We start from the raw sequence: 24248 nt of genomic DNA, 5'->3' as shown, positions 1-24248 counted from the left end.
TGCTAGTCCATAACTCCCTTAAAGAAAAAAAAGAAAGAAAAATCTTTGAGGTACAATGATACAAAAAAATATCATACACCAAAAATCATGTAAATTGATCAAGTAGTTGTATTTTTATGAAGAAAATCATTTTAAGGGATTGATAAGAATCTGTAGGTATTACAGTTGACGTACAAGGCTGATTTTAAGCTCTATTTCTGAGGAGTGTTTTAAGTTAAACAATGATAAATTTAAGTTTTTTTTCAATGTCGCCTTCCTCTATTAAAACCTGGCTATTTTTAAATCTTGCAAGTTTGAATTGGGATCATCTCCCTTGTCCTTTAAGTTATTTGCAAAAATGGTGTTGATCTTCAAGGTATAAAATTTGATTTTCTTTTAAAATAAAACTACCTTATCAATTTACATTAGTTTTGATGTATGCTTTTTTTTTTTGTCATTCGTATATATACAATTTTTTTTTTCTTCATATGAGATGGGAGTATGAACTTGCTAGACTTTTTTTTTTTATCACATGTGAAAAGATGTCCAAAAGTAAAATCACAAAATTGAAGAAACTCTAAAAAGAACAAAATGAAACTAATTAGATACTAAGTTGTACTAAAAGAAAAACATAGTAACAAACCAACAAACTATCAAAAACTGATCTTGGCAGAGGTCATAAGTTTCTTTACATTGAAATAAAAAGAAAATTAAAAGGAGTTGAATCGACATAGTAAAGGAAACAATGTTTTCTTGTTTTTTTTGAGTCAACACTCCTCCTAAAGTGGTTCTTAACCTTTAAATGGGTTAATGATTGTCAGCTGAAAGAGGAAAACTATAGGAGTACTTACACTAATGATATGAATTTCTAATTACTTATCTGGTAGTTTTTGACAATTTTTTAACCTCGCGTTTGAATGCAACAAAGTGGTAATCGGCAGAAGGAAACAATCCTGTGGTAATGTGTTTCATAGAAAGGAAGTCCTTACAAAAAAGCTCTGTTCATGAAAAATCTGCGTAACACGAGGCACATGAAGGGAGAAATGAATGTTTTTTTTTTTTTTTTTTTTTTTTTAATTGATGTAGTAGCAAAACTAATTCCTACTACAAATAAAAGGGCCAAAGATTGCAGCTCAGTCGAGCACTTTCCATGACAAAAATAGAGCAGAGAGACGAGTAATCTTCTGTGATAAAAGGGTTGTAGGGAACATGAAAGATCATTCCCCTCCCCTCCCCTCTTTCAAAACTGATTTTGTACTCTACCAAAGTAAAAGTGTTCTGGAGTGTTTCCCACAGATGTGACAGCAGTATTCTATATTTGGACCAATCTCTCTTATAAAGATAATGTCAAGTTCTTTCTAGAGTGGTGGAATGATCCATTTTCCCAGTGACTTTAACCATGGACTGGATATACATTCTACCAGTTTTTTTGTTTTTTTTCTTTTTTTTTTCTTTTTTTTTTCTTTTTCTTTTTTTTTCTTTTTCTTTTTTTTCTTTTTCTTTTTTTTTCTTTTTCTTTTTTTTTCTTTTTCTTTTTTTTTTCTTTTTTTTTCTTTTTCTTTTTTTTCCTTTTTTTTCCTTTTTTCTTTTTTTTCTCTTTTTTCTCTTTCTTTTTCTTTTTTTTTTTTCTTTTTTTTTTTTTTGATATTAATAAAGTAAAGGTAACTCACTCTAATACAAACTTCACAATTAAATTTTCTTATAAAAATTTACTCAAAGTTGTTGCATCTTTGTATGTTGCTTTGTCTTTAATTGTATTCCAGGACAGATTATATCAATTTATATTTCTGAAGAGTAAACAATTTGAATATCTCCTGATAAAATTTTTTAATCTTTTTACAGTTGATGGTTTACCTCCAGAGATGCGCCATCTATTAAGATGGCGGCTCAGCCCAATCACGCCTCTTGTTGTCAAAAGTGCTTTAATGAGGGCAGGCTTCAAAATAACAAAAAGTGAGTCCTTTTATTATAATCTTCACAAATTTCTGTAAAGCTAATTTGTTGCCATTTCAGGTCTGATTTTATGACCACTTTTCAGAATTCAAGATCGCCTAAAAGGGTTTTAAAATTTTTTGAGTCTGAATAGCTTGATTTTTCTCACTCAAGATTTATATAAAAAGATAACAAATTTTTTATTTTCTATTGTAGAGAATTATGATTGGATTGGTTGTTTCGGTAAACATATGAAAAGTCAATTATTTCGTACACTCAGGGATTTTCAGAAAGTAAGTTTGTTGAAAAAAATTTTGGTTTTCTTCTTCCTTTTTCTCTTCTGTATCTATTATGGAGACTCACCCATGCACAATATATGAACTCTTCCAAACTGTATAAACTAAGTACAGACTCTGTGTGGCTTCTATATTTTCATAGTACATCATCTTGACGGTATGTGCTACGACTGTTGCTCTTATCTTCTATTTGAACATAAATTACCTTTTCTAACCCATATCCATGTGAGTGTTTTCCTTAGTGACATTTCCAAACTATAACAGTATCCCACATTGCTTTTCTGAATGAAGGAGTGACCCTCATCTGTCAAGATGCTGCAGTCTTAAAGTGCATCTAAAAAGTATATAGAAATCATAAAACCTCAAAAGATTTTCAATTAATTTTTTAAATTTCTATAACTGTTCTATATAAGATGTTTTATTTATATTTAAAGTGATATCATATTGCTATTATTGTACTTTGAAAATGTTAGGTGATAGGTAAAAAACTTAAATGTCAATATTTTATTTGCAAGTACACATTTTGTATAATGCATTTTTCCTGTTGAATTTGGAAGAATATATAAATGTAAAAAGCATATGAACAAACTTCAATGTTCTACAAGAATTTAAAAAAATTGAAAAAAAAAAAATTGAAAAAGCAAATTAACAGAAATACAAGTGTTGCTCCTCTTATTTCAACATTTAAGTTTATCAACAATTGGTGTTAGTAGTTGCTATTATAGCAACAGTTATTTGCAGTATTTTTTACTAGTTGCTAGAGTTCATGCTTGCTGTTTAAGTATTATTATTTTAAGTATAAATTAAGAGTATTCTGCAAATTTTTAATTGAACTTGAGTCACAACTGTTGGGTGATCAGTCCATGTAGAAATCTCATACAAATCCTTTTTTGTAACAATGTTTTTGTAAACTTTGAAGCATGACTAAATGTATTTTCTTTCATGAATATCAATTTACATTGGTTAACTCGAGATTTTCCTCTTGGAAATCACAGTAACTTTTAGAGTTCAATTTCACTGTCTTTGACTTTAAAAGCACCCACAAATTCACTGCCCATATCATGATCCCATCTGCACGTTATTGCCACTTAACAAATTGAATTGAAAAGCTTTATGTAATTTTCGTTTTATTTGTAAAGAATTTATAATTTTTAAATTGTCGATTCCAACACTTTGGCAACTCTGCTTCTGCAACCATAAGTGAAGGATGGGGGCAAACTTAAGTCTGTGTTGCTTCAGAAATTGGTGATTGTTTTTCTATAAACTGGAATTGCAAAATAATAAACCTGCATCAAGTTATTTTTATTTTATTTTTTTTCCGATCTGAAAAGTTTTTACTTAATGGACTTCACCTTAAAAAGAACAAAAGTTTTGTGCAGTGCCTTCAACCATCCTAAGTCTGACAATTTATCTTTGTATTCTGATGAAAAGGTTATTGAAATAATCAGATTTTAAAAGTGAAATAAGATATTCCACAAAATTATCTTATAGTGGATTCCATTAGAAAATGATTTCATTAGAAAATGTCAGAACTCTTCAACTTGATAGATTGCTTGTGTAAGTATAAGGTAAACATTTTCAACCATCGCAATATTTTTCGTGGAACTGACAATACAATCATCTCATTAAATCTTATACTCAAGTTGCTTTTAACCATAAGTACGGATTTATTTATTTTTAGTCTTCCATAGACTTAATTTTTCTTGAACCAGATTCGATATCTGGATTTCTATTTGTTTTTGTGTAAGCATTCATATGAAGTAGTTTTTATTTTTTTACATTTATAGCTTAACCATTTTCCTGGTTCCTTCCAAATTGGCCGCAAAGATCGACTTTGGCGGAATCTATCCAAATTACAGCTGCATTTTGGGAAGAAAGAATATGGTTTCTTTCCACAAACATTTGTGCTTCCAACTGACATAAAATTATTCAAGAAAATTTGGGAAGATGGTGGAAACCGTTTAAAATGGATCATTAAACCAGTAAGTCTGTATTTCCAATATTTATCCAAATACTTTTAATTCCATCATTTATATACAGAGATAGGGAGATTTCCGCTTTTGTAATTCAGAAAAGATGGAATTTAAAAAAAAAAAATTTTTCTTTTTTTTTCTGTTAGTGGACGTTTAAAAAAAAAATAATTTTTTATATCCTATTTACACTGATGGACCTGTTAATAAGAACTCTTAAAAATTAAGTACGAATTAAATTGTGGTATATTTGGATGAAATGCACAGGAATGATTTTTTTTACACACTAAAAGTTTTCACAAGTGTCTGTATCATCAGTAATTGTTCACTGGTAATGACAAGTATTTCCTATTATGAATGAGAAGATTTCTAGATTTCCAGTATCCTTACACTTTTGATAATGCAAAATGACAAGCAATGGTTATCGCAGCAGTTGATAACTTGCTCTGGAATTAGTGGCAATATAAATCTTGCCAAGATTCTACTATTCTCTGTGCTTCTCTAGTCGAGGTCTTGGTGGTGCTTACATTCTGAAGTCTTTCCATCCTCCTTAACTCTTAACAACCACTTTATTTATGGTATTTTTGGAAATTCTAGTTCCATTATTATATTATTTAAAAACAATTATTTACAAGTGACTTGTACTTTTGAAAGTAACGTGTCTGTAAGAAATACCAAACCATATAAAAAATGACTAAGTTGGTGAGATCTGAAGCTATCCAACAGGTGGCCATCAAAGGCTATATTTATTATGTTCTAAACATAAATTTATCCCAGCTTCCATCTACAAAGATGGCATGATGCCAACCAGTTAAAGTCCCAAGACAGTTTGGAGATCAATATACAGCATATTTTTATGTATTCTGTTTTTTTTTTATTAAAACTTGATTTGAACATTTGTCTTAAAAATTTTGTACTCTATTCTTGAAATAATTTTTATTTTACAGCCTGCCTCTGCTCGTGGGAAAGGAATAAAAGTCATTCACAAATGGAGTCAAATTCCACAACGCCGACCTATTATTGTTCAAAAGTAAGTAAAATTTGTTTTTTTTCTTTAGTTTGATATTTTTTGTAAGCTGCATCTCCATAAGCGATTCAGTCTCTCTCGTACTTGTTTTTGAAATTGCATTTTCATTGGATAAAATATTGTTGCAATATTTTTGAGCTAATGGGTCGACAGTCGATTCTATTTATAAAAACAATGCTGCTAGAAAATGACAAATCCAATTCACGTTCTGCTACTAACCAATCATAAACCAGAATTGCTCCATAAAAATTAAACCTTTTCTGTTACAACCTCACACGTGTTTTCTTCATGTCAACACGGAAAGAATCTTTTGCTCTGTGGCTTCCAACTCGAGAACTGTCTACTGAGAACCAGTCACCTCCAGGACTTATATAGAACAACTAACCATCGGAAACTGTTCTGAAACTAAACATGGCTTACAACTCAAGAAATATATTTTAGATGGTGAGGCTACTGAGATTGTCCGGAGGTATTGTTGCTGTGCTGATACCATTGCAGTACAGAGGTTCTAGTGTGATAGCAAGAGTTCAGAGAACGTCTGCCATTACTAAGCAACAGATCATTACCACTGTCAACCAAAGAAAGAATTTATCTGTAATGTTGTCTGGGAACCCACACATTGTAGCCTCGATCGCAAAGTAGATAAAGAATAGGAAAGAACCTCAACTCACTTTTTTTGTACAACATTTATTTCCGCATTATTGCATTACTACTGTGACATCCTTCACATTATCTTCTCGAGCGTCATTCACGTCTCTCACGTGATCATCTTCTTCCTCCTTTTTATAGTCTTTTTTTTCTTTACCCGGGACGTTATTTTGCATGCATTTCCACGCTCTGTTACATATCAGGCAGATGATGATCCATAGAAGTGAAACCTTGCAAGTGATGGTTGAAGACATGCGTTGCATGAGAATGATACAATATGTATGTAAGGTCTTTAAGAGAATCTTTTTGCAATCTAACCATATTTTTGTACATATTAGCATCAGTCTGTTTATATTCAAGAAGTAAGATGGTGATGGATGAGAAGTAAGATGATGGTGATGGATGAGAACTTGGATGATGGTGATGGATGAGAACTTGGATGTGGAGTAAATATATCTAAATTGTGAAAATATTAAAGTTGTTGGCAAGTTTTGTTACCTTGGTGATACCATTACATTACAGGTTGGAACACGTGCTAGTGTGATTGCAAGAGTTTGGAGTTCAGTGAAATTCTGCCATTATCATTACCACTTTCGATCAAAGGAAGAATCTGTACAGAATGTGATAATGTGTGGAAGTTAAACCTGGCTATTGGGGGTTGAGGATATGCATTGCATGGAGAGAAATGATGAAAATTATAAGATAGATCTGTGATGTGAGTTTTAAAGAGAAGCTTGGATCTGATCCCCCCCCCACTCCCCACCGACAAAAATTAAATGTGGACAGTATAAGGAGATGTCTGCAGAAGGGGAGACTTTGTTGATTTGCTTCCATTTTAAAAATAAGTGTTTTTGAGTTAGATGCAGAACAGTTAAGTTTACAAAGGTTAATTGGCAGAAAACTGAAAGTGATGAGAATGGATTTGAAAGAGGAATGAATAGAAACCTGGCCAGAGATAGCTTAGTTTCAAGCGCTTTTATGCCAGCATAAAAAAATTGGATATGATGATTTGAAATATTTTTATTGTTAGATGTGCAGATTAAATCGAAATAATACATTTTGTTTGTTTTTTTTTAATCTTTTGTTCAGGTACCTTTCGCGACCTTACTTGATCAACAACAGTAAATTTGATATCCGCCTTTATGTGTTAGTAAGCTCTTTCGACCCTCTCAGGATTTACATATATTCAGACGGATTGGTTCGCTTTGCATCTTGCAAGTAAGTACATCACTTAGTTCCTACATTTTCTTACATCATTTCATCCAGAAAAATGGAGAATGTCATCTTTTTTGTGATAAATGGAAGAAAATTAACATGGCATTAAATTTGCATCCAATTATCTTACAGATAAAATCCATCTTTGATTTAGTATTAATATTAACATTTTGCTGATTCTATAAACATTTCGACAAGTCTCGATGCAATACTCCTCTTCTACATCGGGTTAGGAAGAAAATTGTTTATAATTTTTTATATAACACTAGTTCGTTTTATCAGCATTACCAGAAAGTATTTAAAAAAAAAATTTTTTTCTTTGTATAAAATTGTTGCATTTCAGACATTTTTATCCGATCCGATCAATCGGCTAGTCATGTTAAGCCTTACACTGAAATGTCAATTATAACATTTAAAAAAAAATAATAAATAAATAAACAAATTTAATCTAAAGATAATGCATCTTATTACTACAAACATAGATAAACCAGGTAAGTGCTAGAAGGCGATGGCAAGGGTCAATCAATTGACGAGACAAAACCACACAACTGCTCCCCAACCAATGTTTCTATCAAACTGGGAAAGAAGAAACTAATGGAGGAAACAGGAAATGATGGAACAAACTCAACCAATTGAGTATACCTTTTTTGTATCCCTGGGATGAAGGGGGCGAATGCCCCCCCCCCCCCCAACATCTCCCAGTTTCGGGCTCCGAGGAGGGTGGAGAGCAAGAGATAAATCTAAACAAACTTCTATGGATATAATAAACCCAAACAAAAAACCCAGAAACCAAAAAAATAAAACAAAATCGAAAAAAAAAAAACCCACTCTGACGTAACCAGCTCAGACAGTGAGCAAGAATATAACTATGAAATAATTGATAAAGAAAAATACCCAAGATTCATAGTAATCGAAACCTTAGAAGGAAAAAAGATCGGCGATCTGTCTCCTTTCTTAATTGAAAAAATTCTGTCTCAAAACAGCAACCCAAAAACAGCAAAAAAAATGAAAAATGGCAATCTACTTGTCACAGTTGACAACTATAAAGACGCAAAAAACATCTTAGAGATGGAAAAATTCCATATCTATAAATGCAAAAGTTTTGCCTATGAAAGATTAAACACATCAAAAGGTGTCATAAAAAGCCATGAATTAACCTTGACTACAGCAGAAGAAATAGAAAATGTCCTAAGAAAACGGGGAGTAATCGATCATCTTCGAATAAACATAAAAAGGAATGTCAAACCATACCTACAAAAACCTACGTACTAACATTCAATACACCAAAAATTCCCAAAGAAATAAAAATCGGATATACAATTGAAAAAGTAGAACAATATATACCAGCCCCTCTGAGATGTTTCAAGCGTCATAAATATGGACATAACAGAGAAACATGCAAAGGACAGAAAATATGTGGAAAATGTGGCTTAAAAGAACTTAACCACACTGAAATTGAATGCCCCAGCAAAACAAAATGCCCAAATTACCAAGAAAAACACCCAGCATACTCTAAAATATGCAAAATCTTTAGAAAAGAAATAGCTGAAATAAAATACGAACAAAACGTATCCTTTCCTGAAGCAAGGAAAATAGCAAGCTCTCAAGAAAAACACTTACGCAGACATCACAAAAATTTAAAACCAACCAAACCCACTACCAGGACTTAAATTAATCTCCGAACTCAAAAATTTAATTGAAACTTTAAAAACTAACCAAAACGAAAACAAGAAACAAATACCAGTATCTTCTAAAACTCAGTCAAATGATCTAAAACAAATCCCAAAGAACAAAAAAGAACCCGAACAACAAAAACCACAAATAAACCGTGAAAGATCCAAATCACGAACAAGGACAAAAGCAGAAGATACATACTTACAAATCCTACAAAAACAAACTACTAACAATACAGAATCAAAATTTAAGACTTAGCCTGGGAGCCTATCGAACTTCACCAATGGAAAGCTTGCATGTAGAAGCCCAAGAACTACCCCTGCATTTAAGATGGGAAAAACTAGCATTACAATACGCAACAAAATTACAAAGCAACCCCGAAAACCGAACATACAAAACTACCTTCAACCCACAATGTACAAACTTTTATTCAGGGAAACCAAAAAATATACCCTCCTTTGGACACAGAATTAAAGAAATAATACATCAAATCAATGAAACCCCCGACAATATAATTACTCAAAAAAATAAACGACAGACCACCATAGACATTACACAAACCAAAAACCGACCTAACACTTACTGCTTACAAGAAAAACATTACAAATAATATAACAAACAGAAGCAACTTCGGAGAACTAAGAGAAAAATATGCAGAATACATAGAAATATACACCGATGGGTCTAAAACTATAAACGGAACAAGTGTAGCATGCACAGATGGACAAAATCAAATACGACTGCCCAACGAGGCTTCAATATATACAGCCAAGCTGCAGGCCATCAAAATAGCTCTCAAAGACATCAACGAACAAAAATTCATAATATATACAGACTCCCTATCCTGTACCATGGCCCTTGAAGAAAAATCTAAACACACTTTTATCACAGAAATTATACAAGAATACAACGAAATAACCAAAAAAAAAACAGAATTGGACATACAAAATTAACTCATTCCTACCTAATCAAAGTGAAGGAAACAACAAATTGCACACTCTGCAACCAACAACTAACAATTAAACATCTACTGACGGAGTGTAAAAACACAAACACACTCGGAAGAAATATTTTAAAACAAACATTAAAAAAGTATTCCAAGAAGTGGAACCCCAACAAATCATAAACTATTTAAAAGAAACAAATGTATTCAAACTCCTATAAAGTAAACAAATAAAATTCAGTTTAGAAAAACAAACCTCTTACAACTAAAACAATTTTTCGAAAAACCCAAAGCATCTTGCTTCAAAAGATAAACTTTTCAAGAAACTTAAAATATTTTTACAAGAAACTGAAAACCTATTATATCAACAAAACTTTTTTGGCATCAAATGATCCTTAGATGTTGAAATGCCGTTAAACAAACTCGCTCATCTTGAGTGTTATTTGTGCAATGTTTTGGCTTTCGACCATCTTCAGGCATGTTGGTTGTTATTATTACAACCAACATGCCTTAGGACGGTTGAAGGCCAATCTGACTGAAATGTTACACAAATAACACTCATGATGAGAATAGTCTGATCAATCCAAGTAATATAAACATTATTTTATGGTTGGAATTGTCAAAGAAAGTGGTTATTACTTAAAAAAAAAAAAAAATTAATTACTTTTTTTTTTTTTTTTTTTTTTTTTTTTTTTTTTTTAAGAAAAAAAAAATTCTGATTTTAAATTCTTATTCCTTTCCATTTTTAGGTACTCCACCACCATAAGCAGTTTAAGCAATCGCTGTGTTCACCTCACCAATTACAGCGTCAATAAATTGAATCCATTTTATCGGAACAACACTGGTGATAATTATCAAGGACATAAATGGTAGGTTCATATGATGATGATGAGCTGTAGGGCACAATTAATCCGAACACTATACTCTTCAGATTTTGAAAAACCTCCGACCTAAAATCTTCTACAAGTAATAATTTATTTTTATATATATTTAATAAAATCATGAGTATGTGTATTTCTTGTGTTAATGTAACTTTGATAATTATACATTGCATTATTTTGTTTCTTAAATATTTTTTTAAATATAATATACAATAAAATTCTAATTTTTTTTAAGAGATTTTTTTTTTCTGCAATTCAGTATTCGAGAGAAGATGCCATTTTTCTTAATTATAAGGTGACATTAATCACAATATGTACCCCTTTTTCTTGCCAAGGGTCAGGTTTATTTGTTTATATATAAATTGAGAAAATGGCACATTTCATCTAATACTAATAAAAAAAAAATTAAATTAATTTAAATAATGGAAAGAAAATAAATACTGGATTTTTTTGCCATTACAATTGTTTTACAGGTTTTATTTATTGTCTACCATAACAAATATGTATTTCCTAAAATTAGCATATTTACTGAAGACGTGTTAAGCACCAAATCTTGTCATTGGTGAATTTATCTGACAATAGGAAATGATTTTTATTTCTCAATATAGAATTAAATCTGTGATAAACTTACTCCAAACATTCTATTAGTTGAGGGCAATAACTTCAATGTTGGAAAGAAATCTTTTCAAAACTAATTTAAAGTATTTTTATTGTAGGAGCCTGAAAACCTTATGGAATTATTTAAAACAACAAGGAATCAATGTTCATCCTATCTGGGAATCTATAAAAGATATTGTTGTCAAAACTATAATCAGGTAAGTTTTTATTTTATCTATACTTTTTGTATTGTTACATATGTGTACACAAAATAGATGCTGCTAAGCATGTGACGCATGCACATTTAAAAGAACAGTAAATTTTAAGGAACCTACATTAATTTATCCATGAAAAATTATGCATTACACAATTTTCTTAAAGAATATCACTTTTCAAAATAAAACTTTAAACATCTTATCAATAAAAATGTATTTTCTTTTATAATCTGTTATTTCTCTTTGGTCTTCTCAACAACTTTTTGAGGGTTTCTAATCAGAAAGGAATACGATAGGAAGGGGGGGGCTAGAAGAAAATGAAAGAAATGGCTACTTGACTGTTGGCAAAATCCATGGATTGGGCATTATAGTTGTGGATGTGTGGGTATTCAAAAATATTATATAAACTGGCCCAACTTGATATCAAATAGTCTGATTGCTAATAATTTTGACAGATCAACTTGCGTCAATTTCCATGTTCTCTTGTTTGTCATAACCAAGCAATAAAAATGTACCATTGTTTTTATATGTAAATGTTGATTGTTAGTATTTTATGTATTGCAGTAATATATAACAAAATTTCTGATGCTCAGATCGAGATTGAAACCTGGCCTTCTACAAAGAAGGCCTCATGATTTACACTTTTCTTCTGTTGTCAGTTAAAGAAATTCAAAGATTTTTTTTCTTTTAGAATTTTTATAAAATTGAACTATAAAAATTTGTTAATAAAAATTTTTTTCTTGATTTTAAATCTATTTGAAATTCCCTACCAAAACATAATTTAAGAATCTTGGTATTCTTGTCAACATTTTACAGTTAAACTTGAATTCAAAACTGGCTACAAATGTGTCGACTAGAAAGTGCAAAATCAGTTCCCACTTTGTTACATTTTTGCCAGAGACTTTGAACTATTTTTGTTTTTGGACAAAAAGCTTATTTTCTATTAAATTGTTAGACGAAAGTACAGAATAGTTAAATTCTCTTGTTAAAAATAGATATTAGGCTAAAAAGTTGACTGGGGGTGGGGGGTGAAATAAAATAGCACTTTGCTAATTTAACATATGTAAATTGAAACTTTTGTTCCCAATTTTTCTGTTACTGCTATTTTCATGTCATTAACAATCACTTTGAATTGAAAAGTAAGGACTTTTTTTTTTTTTTTAAGCTTCATTTCAGTTCTTTAAATTGCAGATGAACTGATCTAAAAACTCGTCAACTCCCATTCCTCCTCACCTGACTTCTTTCCCTTCTCTATTCAACAACTTTTTTCAACCAAATTATTTCTTCATTTCACCTCCCTCCTCCTCCCAACAAATACATACAATGCATGTAAGTCAAACACTTTTAAATCAGCTACAGATTTGACTCTCAACTCGTCATAGGTCCGTACAGTTTAAATAAATTTATGAGATTGGGCTAAGTTTGTGTTGGATTTTTTCTTTTACTTACTGATTGGTATCATTGTTTCGTTCCAGTGGAGAAGCCATCGTTTCAAGTTTAACGAGAGCTAATTTGAAGAACCCTTCTTATTCGGCATATGAATTGTTTGGATTTGATATTCTTTTGGATGAGAATCTGAAACCATGGCTTTTGGAAGTAAACATTTCTCCTAGGTAAATGCAATACTGTATTTCATGTTTTTTCATTTGTATTTGTTTTTTGGGTTTTTTTTGTAGAGTTTTAGTATTTTCTGTTTTCCTTTTTCATTTTTAGTCTTCATTCCACAACTCCTCTAGATGTCGAAATCAAAGAACCAATGGTCTGTGATGTACTGAATATTGCAGGTTTTCAGTTGCCTGTCAAAGATGATCTGTCCCTTCATGTCGTTAACAATCACTTTGAAGAGTAAGGACTTTTTTGCTTTATTTCAATTTTTTAAATTGCAGATGAAATGATCTAAAAACTCTACAATTTTCAGTATTTAATCTTAGTCATTCCTTAATTTTAGTTGTTCATCCCAAGATTTTACAACTGATAAAATGATAGAACTCGTTTTGAAGCCGTTTTTTTTTTTGAGACGCCAAATTTTGTTGTTCAATAATACAGTTTTATTGGACCAAGGATTGCACTATTATCAGTTTAACTGACTACTATGTATTTGGCATGAAAGAACTCACAAGTTAACTCTAGAATGACAGATTTAACATATCTGTCCTTAGATTTATCTTTAAGGTAAATTTTGTGCAAACCTAGGATACAATTGAATATTCTTATTCACTTATTTTTTTATCTGAAAGTTACCTCTCATTCATTTAATGGCTTAAAATGATTGCATTTCCAATGTTTTGAAAGTACGTTTTTCTATGCTGTTGAAAATTAGAAAAGGTTACTATTAAGTTTTCGCATTTAAATAATAAATATTGCTTGTTTTTTACTCTTCCTTTTTTTTCTTGGGATTATCTTCCACCCTATAATAAACTGGTGTATTTGTGTAATTCTTCAATGATCAGTGCTCCATTTTTAAGCAGAATTCCACTTTTTGAATACAGAAAAAGCAAATTTCCATTTTATTAATAGAACTTTCATTCGATGTTAAGTTCTCTGCTTTTTGGTTGAAAATTGAGTTATTGATGTAATTCTGATTTCAACATTGTAGTATAACTAGATAACATGTACAAACAAATTGATTCAATATGATAGAAAATTGACTGACTGCTTGAAATACAATAACGTCTTGTTTAATGTAGATAAATTTAAACTTTTGTTCCAATTTTTTTCTGTGATGGCCATCTTTTTTATAATCACAAAATGTACACATTTTATTAATCTGCATTTTTCTATATTGTTAAATTTTATCAAAACATTGTGTAAAAAGAACATTCAACATTTTTGTGTCTGTTTTTTGATTTGTTCTTTTTCTTACACAATCTTTTTTCTTTAATGTTCCAAATTCTTGATAAAACTTTTTCTTATACTGCTTCCATTTTTGTATATTGTAGTGGACACTATAAACCACCAAACAACTACTGCCTTGATAAGCGACTCTACACCCATAATCTTTCTGCAGATGAAAAACACAAGCATACATACTATCATCAACGCAATCTTGATATGGTAAGGAAAGAAAAAAATATTTTTATTTATATATATATATATATATATATATATAAGGAGGAGGGGAGACATAAAATATATTTTAATTTGTCCAGATTTCATATATATTTCAATCATGATTTCAAAAGTTAAAAAAAAAAAAAAAAAAAAATTAGGTGCCATCAGCTAGAATCAAAATCGAAACTAGCATTCAAAGCTGGTGATGTTACCACTGTGCCAATGTGACACATACATGAACTCATTAAAAATAAACTAAGATGAATGTACAAAAGTTATAACAATTTTGACCCCTTATAAACTATTTTATTTATTTCTAAAGACCCATAAAAAAAACTCTCCATAAAAAATCCAATCATTTGAGGCTCCTAGTGCCGCTGAGACTTTAGTTTTGGAAGAGAGTTTGAAAATATGGAGACACATATATATTAGATATATATGTCAGGGATGTAACTTGTGCATTTTAACGGAATTCCTGTTTATAATTAATAATTATATATATATCTTTGTTGCCTACATAAACTCCAAAGTTAAACCATAAAGAGGCTGGCCAGTACCAGATAGGTGACCATTTTGGGAATGCTAGGCAGCGTATGTGTTGGAGACAACTCCTGCATCTACTATCACACTTAGTCTTGACCTTGTCTTGCCATCAAGACCAAGTGTTTCTGAACGAGTGTGGTAGATGACCAAATGAGATAACATGAATTCCTAAAACTACCAGATGAACCATTAAAGTATTTACTTTCCATTCTTAATGACAGCTGAATCAATGGCATTTTTCCAGCTACATGGAAACAAGCCAGTCATTTTCGTATCAAAACCAGGAAAGTATGCATCTGACCCCTCCAGTTATCGCCCCAAAGCACTAACAATGTTGTGTGTGTAAGACAATGGAGAGAATAGTAAACACTAAACTAATTTGCCAAGAAGTTGATATATAGGTATATGTAATGTTTTATCTGAATAATTCATTAATGTTTTTTTGTTTTTTTTTACTCCAGCAAATGCAACAAACGATATTGGATACTTTAACTCCATTTGATATCCGTACTCTATTGTTGACTCTGGATGAGGAGAAACGTTCTGGCAATTTTGAACGTATTTTTCCGGATCATACAACTTCCAAATATTTGCGTTTCTTTGAACACTTGAAATACAGCAATTTGTTGCTGGATCAATGGTGTCAACGTTATTGCAAGTTGGATTCAAGAGGTGAGGCAGTTTTCTTTGACTTTTTTTCAAAATTGACCCGTAATATTTCGAAAATTTTATTTTCATTTATGCATGAAATATTTGTATTGAGACTTTTAAAATTTTTTGTTTTATGTTTTGTCTCCTGATACTTAGAAACAATTCCGGTGCAAAATAGTTTGTTTCATTTAATCTTGTTAAAACTCTTTCAATCATAAACAGGTCCCTTTTCTGACATTCTCGTAGATAGGTTTACTCTTGAGAAATTGACTCTGAAACTTCTTGGGTTTTCTCTTCAAATCTTTTTTAGATTTCATACATTTACAGTGATTGCCCTTAAGTCTGTTCTCTCTATTACCCAAACAATTTTTTCACACCGGAGGCTATTTTTTTCTATCTCTACAAATCTATTATTAGTGTATAGACTACTGTTGGCATATTGGGACTGGTGAATCTTTCCCATTTTGAGGGTTTTTGCTAATTTGATTTGACCCAACCCTTTTTTTTCTCTGCAGCTTTTTCCACAGACGTGATGTTGCTAGTCTCAGTCATTTCTATAAACGCTATTATGACATAAGGTCTTTCGAATTGTCTTATCTATTTCTTTGTTTCAGCTCATTTGATTTGATCTAATGGTTACTATCAGTTCGCTGTTTTGATACCTCATTGTAATACAGTTTTCTAATCCAGTAGTTTCTTTCCCAAAACTGCAGGCTTATGTAACTCTTCCTATTGGCTGTTTTTCTCCATCTATAACCTTAATCTTTTCAAGACTAAGGCCAATAGGTATCTCCTTTGTACTTATCATTTTTTGTTCTTGTCAGCTCCTTACATTAAGTGGCTTCATGCCTTGTCTGAAGCAATTTCCATAAAAAATAGTATTTCCTATTCCTTATCAGTTTATGTCTAGGTTTGTGATTCTCGGATTACTTTGTTTCAAAAATATTTCAAAAGTTTTATTTTGACGCTTGAAGCAAAAATATGCAATGCCTTTTGCACCGAAGTGTTGTTCATAATGGTCTGATCTTTTTAAGGATTTTAGGAGCAAAGTGTAGTGTCTGTTTTATGACGCATCTTTTCTGCCCTAGTTAGTGAAGGAGAAATGCTTCTAGGCTGAATTTTTATTTTTGTCTTTATCCAAAGTGCCCCTTTTATGGGAGCTGACTGTTCCCTACATTATAAAGCAACCTTGTGTCTAACTCTGCTCTTGTGGGGAGGCAAGTAAGTAAATTTTTATTCACCCTTACATGCCAGTTATTTCTGCTATTTAAAACAATAAAAACCCTTAACATTAAATAATTCTTCAACACAGATTTATAAACATGTCATAAGCCTTAAAATGTTAAACCTTTTTTTTTTATAGAAATGTATATTTGTATAAAATTTTATGCATATGTTGGATATTGACCGGGCAACACCGAAAGGGGTACTGACCGATGATTATGATTATTCAAGCCTAAAAGTTTGGACAACTAAAATGTTTTAAAATAATAAAAATATTTAGAATAAATATTTACTTACATTTAGGAATGTTAACTTAAAAATGTTATAACAATTTTGTTGACAACTTAGAAATAATGACATGTAAAAACATCAGGTGATTATCTTAGTCACATATACTAATGACATAATTTAGTAAGGGGGGAAATGGTCTTTTTGAGATACCTGGAAATTAATTAGAGGGAAAAGAGTTAGTCAATCGAGAGAGAGAGATCAACGGATCATAATGGCTCCTGGCAGAGGGGGTCAGAAATGGTGATAGTCAGAATTAGCATGCAACTTTCCAAGATGGGGTGGGGGGGATACACTGAAATAAAGTTACCAAAAATAAAACCTTAGGCTCTGACGTCCTTGAAGAGAATTTTCATTGCAGCTTTGTGAAGACAAGACCCAAGATGAACCAGATATGTTTCCTGATGGTCAGATATATGAAACCCCAAATAAGTGTTATTCATCTTTGTGTTGTAAAAGTATTTATGTATAATATTGTCTTGTCATGAACCGTCTTTAAATGTACATACACACAACTTTAGATAGACGATCACGTATATACACTTGTGTATAATCATCACAATAATAGAAACTTCCACAATATTGCACGCATATATATTTTTATTTTTTAGGGCTGATATTGTTAAAATCCTTCTGTGAAATTGGTATTCATCTACATGACCCAACGAGTGATTATAAACATCAGGTATGATATTTTTTTTTATGTCTGCATTGTATTTTATATACATGCATTGTATGTCCTTCTTTATAAGATAAACAGATTCTATCTTTTCTACAGAAACTAGGGGGTGGGTTACCCAGTCGTAAAAACGGTTAAATAAAAAAAAATTTTAAGACTAAAAGACAGGACTTGGGTGCCATCTTATCGTGTTAAAAGAAAAAAAAAAGCACTGTAATGGACAAGTTGGGAATTTTAAAAGATAGGGAGAAAAAAGGGAGAAAAAATGCCGCATGCTGGGCGCAGTTCATAAGCGAACACATTAACAATCAGACTACGATGACTCGTGTTATGGCGTTGCAAATTTAGCTTTTTAAAATGAAACAACGAATCCACTGTTCACGCATGCATGATTAACAAACGGCATTTGAACAAGGTGTTACATAATCTCCCCCATCAAATAAAACATTTCTACATGAAATAATTGACTTTTTTTTTCCCCTAATTTTTTTATGTCCACAGTACCACGTTCATGCCACTTTAATGCAGATGACAAGTTTTTAGTAAACATACACACAGACGACTGTCCTTTATATAATAGACTAGCGGGGGTACTCGGCATTCCCTGGGTGTGGAGAGGTTGTATGGTAAGAGTATTGATCAATTGAATGCTAAACAATGTTTTAAAATCACTTTTAAAAAAAAAATGAAAATGGCAGAGAGTACCAGTGTGAGCGCAAAAATAAAATAAAAAAAAAAAAAGCGAACAGTTTAGTCACCACACCCACCGTGACATACAACATTGCTGCCGTTTAAATTAAGCTTAGTCATTGCAAGGCCTGAATGACTCTGCAAAAATGTCAACGAAAAAAATGACCCCCCTTCTTGTAAAAAAATGACGGTCAAAGAATTAGTTTTTGGCCAATTTTTGGATATTTGTCGTCTGAGAGTTTGGACTTACAAAAAGATACCTATTTTGTCAGTGTTCGTCATGTTTGTTGTCAAAAGTTTTTGGCACACATAAACACATGCGCACACACATTGTTTTTATATATATATATATATATATATATATATATATATATATATATATGTGTGTTTTAAGAAAAATAGAAAAACCGGATGAAATTATTAAAAAATCAACGTTTCGTCCTTATTTCAGAGGACATCTTCAGGATAATTGAAATAATAAAAATGTAAGAAAAGAAAAAGTCATAGATCGTGCGAAAAAGACAGTTCTTGAATCCTACCCATGTCGGGAAGGACAAACATATATGTGCGTATGGGAAGGTTGGGTTGTTCGATGTCTATATATACACTTTTAAAAATGCGTTACATTAAATATGTACATTTTTTTTTTTTTTTTTTTTTTTTCCTGTAAACTTATTCATTTTGTTGAAATATTTAAGGAAAAACGGTTTAGCCAGGATCTGTTTTGATATTTTGTTCTTTGATTATTATTTTCCCTATGCTAGGGGTTAAATGGTAGAAGCCTTTTCTTTGCGTAATAGTATTAGTATTCAATATTAGTGCTGATTCTAAAAATCTTCTTTTAGCTCTATCTATCACGTATTTAATAATTTTCGCTTGATCTAAATTAAATGAGTGATCGTGTTCTGCACAATGGCAAAAGAGTGCATTTAGGGCGTTACCATTCCTTATATCTCTTCTGTGCTCGTTAAGTCTTAATTTCAATTTTTGCTGTGTTTCACCTATGTACGCTTGTTGACAATTGTTACATGGGATGGAATATATACCGGCATCGGATGTGAGGGTTTTGGGAGAGTGCTTGGTAGTTTTTAATGTCTGTTTTATGGTTGAGGAAGTTGTTTGTATCAAGTGAAAACCAAGTCTATTAAAATCCTCCCAAAACCCTCACATCCGATGCCGGTATATATTCCATCCCATGTAACAACTGTCAACAAGCGTACATAGGTGAAACACAGCGAAAATTGAAATTAAGACTTAACGAGCACAGAAGAGATATAAGGAATGGTAACGCCCTAAATGCACTCTTTTGCCATTGTGCAGAACACGATCACTCATTTAATTTAGATCAAGCGAAAATTATTAAATACGTGATAGAGTTAAAAGAAGATTTTTAGAATCAGCACTAATATTGAATACTATTACGCAAAGAAAAGGCTTCTACCATTTAACCCCTAGCATAGGGAAAATAATAATCAAAGAACAAAATATCAAAATAGATCCTGGCTAAACCGTTTTTCCTTAAATATTTCAACAAAATGAATAAGTTTACAGGAAAAAAAAAAAAAAAAATGTACATATTTATTTTAACGCATTTTTAAAAGTGTATATATAGACATCGAACAACCCAACCTTCCCATACGCACATATGTTTGTCCTTCCCGACATGGGTAGGATTCAAGAACTGTCTTTTTCGCACGATCTATGACTTTTTCTTTTCTTACATTTTTATTATTTCAATTATCCTGAAGATGTCCTCTGAAATAAGGACGAAACGTTGATTTTTTAATAATTTCATTCGGTTTTTCTATTTTTCTTAAAACATAACGTCAACCACCGCTGGTATTTTTTCATTCCTTATATATATATATATATATATATATATATATGATTTATACATATTTGTTATCTTTGCACCATGACCTCTATAGAACTTTATTTTATGTTAATACAAGCTCTATCGAGTGAAGAATTACTTTTTTTTTTTTTTTTTTTTTTTTTTTTACATTAGAACAGCACTTTGTTATTGCTTCTGTTTTCGTGCAATAAAAGTAAATCAACTTTTTGCTTTGTATCAGATACTTTTCGCACCCACTGTAAATACTGAGAATTGCCATTCTGTGTTTTTTCAACTCTGGTTAATTAGTTCTTATTTGTCATATGAATTATTTAAAGACATCTTTTATCTTAATACCAAATAGCATCATATTTCTAGCTTACTCTGTTCAAACTCAAAACGAGATAATTTTTATATTGGCTTTACATATATTCCTCCTGAACACTAACCCTGTCAAATAATACAAAACCAGCAGTGACAATAGGGTTATACAATTTTTTTTCTAATTCTGTTATTCAAATTGTTTTAATTTTTTAAATAGTGGAATCCTCCTGCGTTGATCGGATCCTCTGTCCATTCTCCAAATCCAAAGTCGCTTTCAACAATTGGAAAAAATTCAGAAAAAAAACAAACTGTGGAAAAGAACAGGTAAATTATTAATGATTTTCAAAATGTTGTAACCCCACCCACCCAATTTCTCTGCTGGGTCTTTATGGAAAAGTGGCCAAAGATCTGTTTAAATTCAAATTGTTAAATTTGAATAAATATGCAAATCAGTTATTACAAAAATTTGCTTTCAATTGAAAGCAGGATTTACGTGGTTTTCATAGGCTTGAAAAGTCCTTGAATTTTTACTTTTTCCTTGAAGAAGCCTTATTTCTATTACCTTGAAAAATCCTTGAAAATATGAAGAATGTCTTGAAACGGCTTTGAAAATTGTATTTATGTCTAATAAAAACTTGAAATATTAAAAATAAAATCAAAATAAATACTATTAAATTATTTTTTAAGTATTAATAAGAATACCATTAAAATATTTTTTAAATATAAAAAATAAAAATAGAAATACGTTGTTCTGAAATTGCATTATATTATTGTGGAGACAAGATTTGTTCTTTTCGCAAAACTATCTGATGTGTTTGTAACATAAAGTAGTTTTGTGATAAAGGGATGTAACTCTTGCATCCATAATACCAGAAATTGAAAAGTATCAACATTGGATCATTTGTCCTCCACATTATTCACAACTATTTCAAAAGTGGAGCCACTGACACAAGAATGACCCAATGTTCCATCCTATCAAGTTTATATTACTTGTTGAAGGTCTCTTCTCCGCGGCTTGAATACTACCTCAGCATATCACAGACTCAGCTGAAGCCACTGAAGTTTGCAAATCACAGGTGGTTGGAGAATGTCTCAATATGTAATGGTGCACTCCTTATCTTGGAGGTCCTGGATATGACCTTAAACTATATCCAGTGGTGAGGCCCCAGCTTGTGGGCTTTGGGGAGTGTGGAGCCACCCTTTAATTGCCATTGCTCCCAGGTCCATTCTGACCCAGAGTGGTAGTACCTGTTAGGGTCCCAACTATGGGTTAAATAGAAACCGACTTGAAGACAAACAAATATATTCTATTAAAAAATTTTTCTTCAAAATCTTTGGATTCAGCATTAAATAACCTGAAAAGGGTTGATATGCCGTAAAACAAAAACCAACCAACCTTATCTTGGATGATCTTAAGTATCTTAAAAGTGTGTGTATGGAGAAACGTCCTATGGCAATCTGCAAGTCCTATCAGACAGTTTGCCAAATGACAAAGGACAAGCTTACGATTCGAAAGCTGTAGTTATTTAGCTTGTTGCAAGTCACCTGTAGCCCTTATCAAACCTATGATGCCATCCCTGGCAGAAGACTTCAGACGTTCAGAGGATTGATGAGTGCTACATATGATCTAAAAGTCTACATGTATCTGCTGATAAGTTGAGCAGGGTAGCTGAAGATAAGGAAGTGGAGCTTGGGTTAATTACAGAAAAGAGCGGCAAGGAAGCTGCAAAGAATGGAGTGTCTGAGAGACGGATACTTGCCTTCAGAATTGAAACTTAAATTTCTTGACAGTGTTGGGAAGAAAATCCTAATACCTTGTCGGACAACTGTCTTCTCTCAACCGAAAACTGATGGCTACCGAGCAGGTAGAGTGTAGAAGACAATTTAAAAGTGTATTAAACGTTCTTGTGTGCAACAGGAAGCTAAAGGAAGAGGACCGTGATAGTGTTATGCAACAATAAACAGATACCTGTCATTGTGTATGAAAAGTTTGTTGCATTCAACCACATAGTATTGGGCAAAGTGAAAATTGTAGTTCAAATTAACAAGAAAAATTTTTATATATTTGTGTCAGGCAAAAATATTTATCTTCACCAAAAATTATAAAAAATTATCAAGTGGAATTTTAGTTAAAAATAAAAATTAATTTTATCCTATTTTGCCGATTCTTCATTGGTAACAGGGGAAATCCAGTAAAGTAGGGGGAGATAAGTCTATCATTTAACCAAGTAATAACGAGTGGCAGATTAGCAAAATATGAAAATTGATAGTTATACTCGACTAATGTACTTCCTAAATTCTGGCATAGTACTACCGGAAGCGGTGACAAGGCAAATTAGTTCCTTCACTTTTTTCTCTCATGTCTTAACTCCCTTGTTTTTGTTTTTTTGTTTATTTTTCCAATTTTTTTTTTTATTTAATAATCAGTTTTACAATCTCATTTTATTTTTTATTTATTTATTTATTTTATTTTTTTTATTCAATTTTCACCCCAAACAAGGCACAGTGCCACATTGAAGCAGGGGGCTACTATCAGGGACTTAATTAGCAGGGTCATTATGAAGGGAGATGAGTAGAAAGATGTTTGTTAACATTACACTTGAACTTCTGCATATCAGTGCAGTTGGGAAAGCAAAATCCCGGAAGGGAGTTCCAAAATTAGGAATTATTGAAATTATTTTTACTTTTTTTTTTTTTTCTAAAGTATTCTTGAAAACACTTTAAAAACTGAAAACTATTTTGAGAATATTTGTATTATATATGTTTGAAATTTTTATTTCAATAAATTTATTTTCATACTTTCATATTTGTTGTATAAATTTAAATAAAATCTTAAAATTAAAAAAAAAAAAAAAAACTTTTATAATTTCATCAACATTTTTTTTTTTAATTTTATTAAATAAAGTGTTATTTTTATCTGTATAATTTTTTTTTTTTTTTTTTTTTTGGCATGATATATTAATATATCAAAGTATTTTTATCTGTGATTTTCATTTGTGACAATTTTAATCTCTTTATTGACAAAAATTAAATTTTCATAATGTTTAAAACGCTTTATTTTATTTATTGAAAATATCTTTGTTTGTTCTCTTTTCAGGTAAACTTAAATCCTGTTATTTTAAACTTCTGCTTGCTGAAATTTTTTATTCTTAAAAATGAAAAGTTTATTTTCTTTGGACAAATTAACAATTGCTAAAATAATTTTTATAAAATTTTTCACTTCCTCTGGAATAAAATATCAAATGTTTGTTTTGGTTGGTTGTTTTTAATTTTATTTTCTTGGTAAAAATTATTTTATTGCTTTGCCCAGCAGCAATAGCTGCTGGTGGCGCCAGGGGTGGCAGTCCCGCTTTAGCCACCAAAACTGTGTCATCACCTCTGGTTAGCGGCTGATGAGGGCAAAGTAAAAGCACATGTGGTCACATGTTGTATGTAGAATTAGCAGTGAAACTAGGGTTGGAAAGTGGGAATTAAAGAACCAGCCCCCTAAAGGAAGAATACTGAAAAAATGCCTGAACGGTCGTGTTGGCATTCTTCGGTTAGGGGCACATTGGGTGATGAGCAATAAACTACTCCCTTCTCAAAAG

General features: G+C 31.3%; 1 protein-coding gene across 3 annotated transcripts in view; it reads left to right on the top strand.

The window, feature by feature from the left end:
• Positions 1-23908, top strand: part of LOC145291522 (tubulin monoglutamylase TTLL4-like) — a 73463-nt gene extending 49555 nt beyond the window's left edge. For all 3 annotated transcript variants that reach the window (XM_080137509.1, XM_080137508.1, XM_080137510.1), the window contains exons 6-19: positions 1822-1932; positions 2128-2204; positions 3995-4189; positions 5125-5207; positions 6942-7070; positions 10434-10553; positions 11282-11380; positions 12853-12990; positions 13091-13222; positions 14317-14431; positions 15433-15643; positions 17746-17819; positions 20879-20985; positions 23759-23908. In XM_080137509.1, coding sequence (XP_079993635.1) covers positions 1822-1932; positions 2128-2204; positions 3995-4189; positions 5125-5207; positions 6942-7070; positions 10434-10553; positions 11282-11380; positions 12853-12990; positions 13091-13222; positions 14317-14431; positions 15433-15643; positions 17746-17819; positions 20879-20985; positions 23759-23762 — 1595 coding nt within the window. In that variant the 3' untranslated portion in view covers positions 23763-23908. The remainder of the gene's footprint in view (positions 1-1821; positions 1933-2127; positions 2205-3994; positions 4190-5124; positions 5208-6941; positions 7071-10433; positions 10554-11281; positions 11381-12852; positions 12991-13090; positions 13223-14316; positions 14432-15432; positions 15644-17745; positions 17820-20878; positions 20986-23758) is intronic.
• Positions 23909-24248: the final 340 nt, after the last annotated feature.

The sequence above is a fragment of the Euprymna scolopes genome, chromosome 12, assembly GCF_053919585.1.
Source record: "Euprymna scolopes isolate OS-2025 chromosome 12, ASM5391958v1, whole genome shotgun sequence".
Taxonomy (NCBI): domain Eukaryota; kingdom Metazoa; phylum Mollusca; class Cephalopoda; order Sepiida; family Sepiolidae; genus Euprymna; species Euprymna scolopes.
The sequence above is the reverse complement of the archived record's forward strand: the minus strand, read 5'-3'. Positions and strand labels throughout refer to the sequence as shown.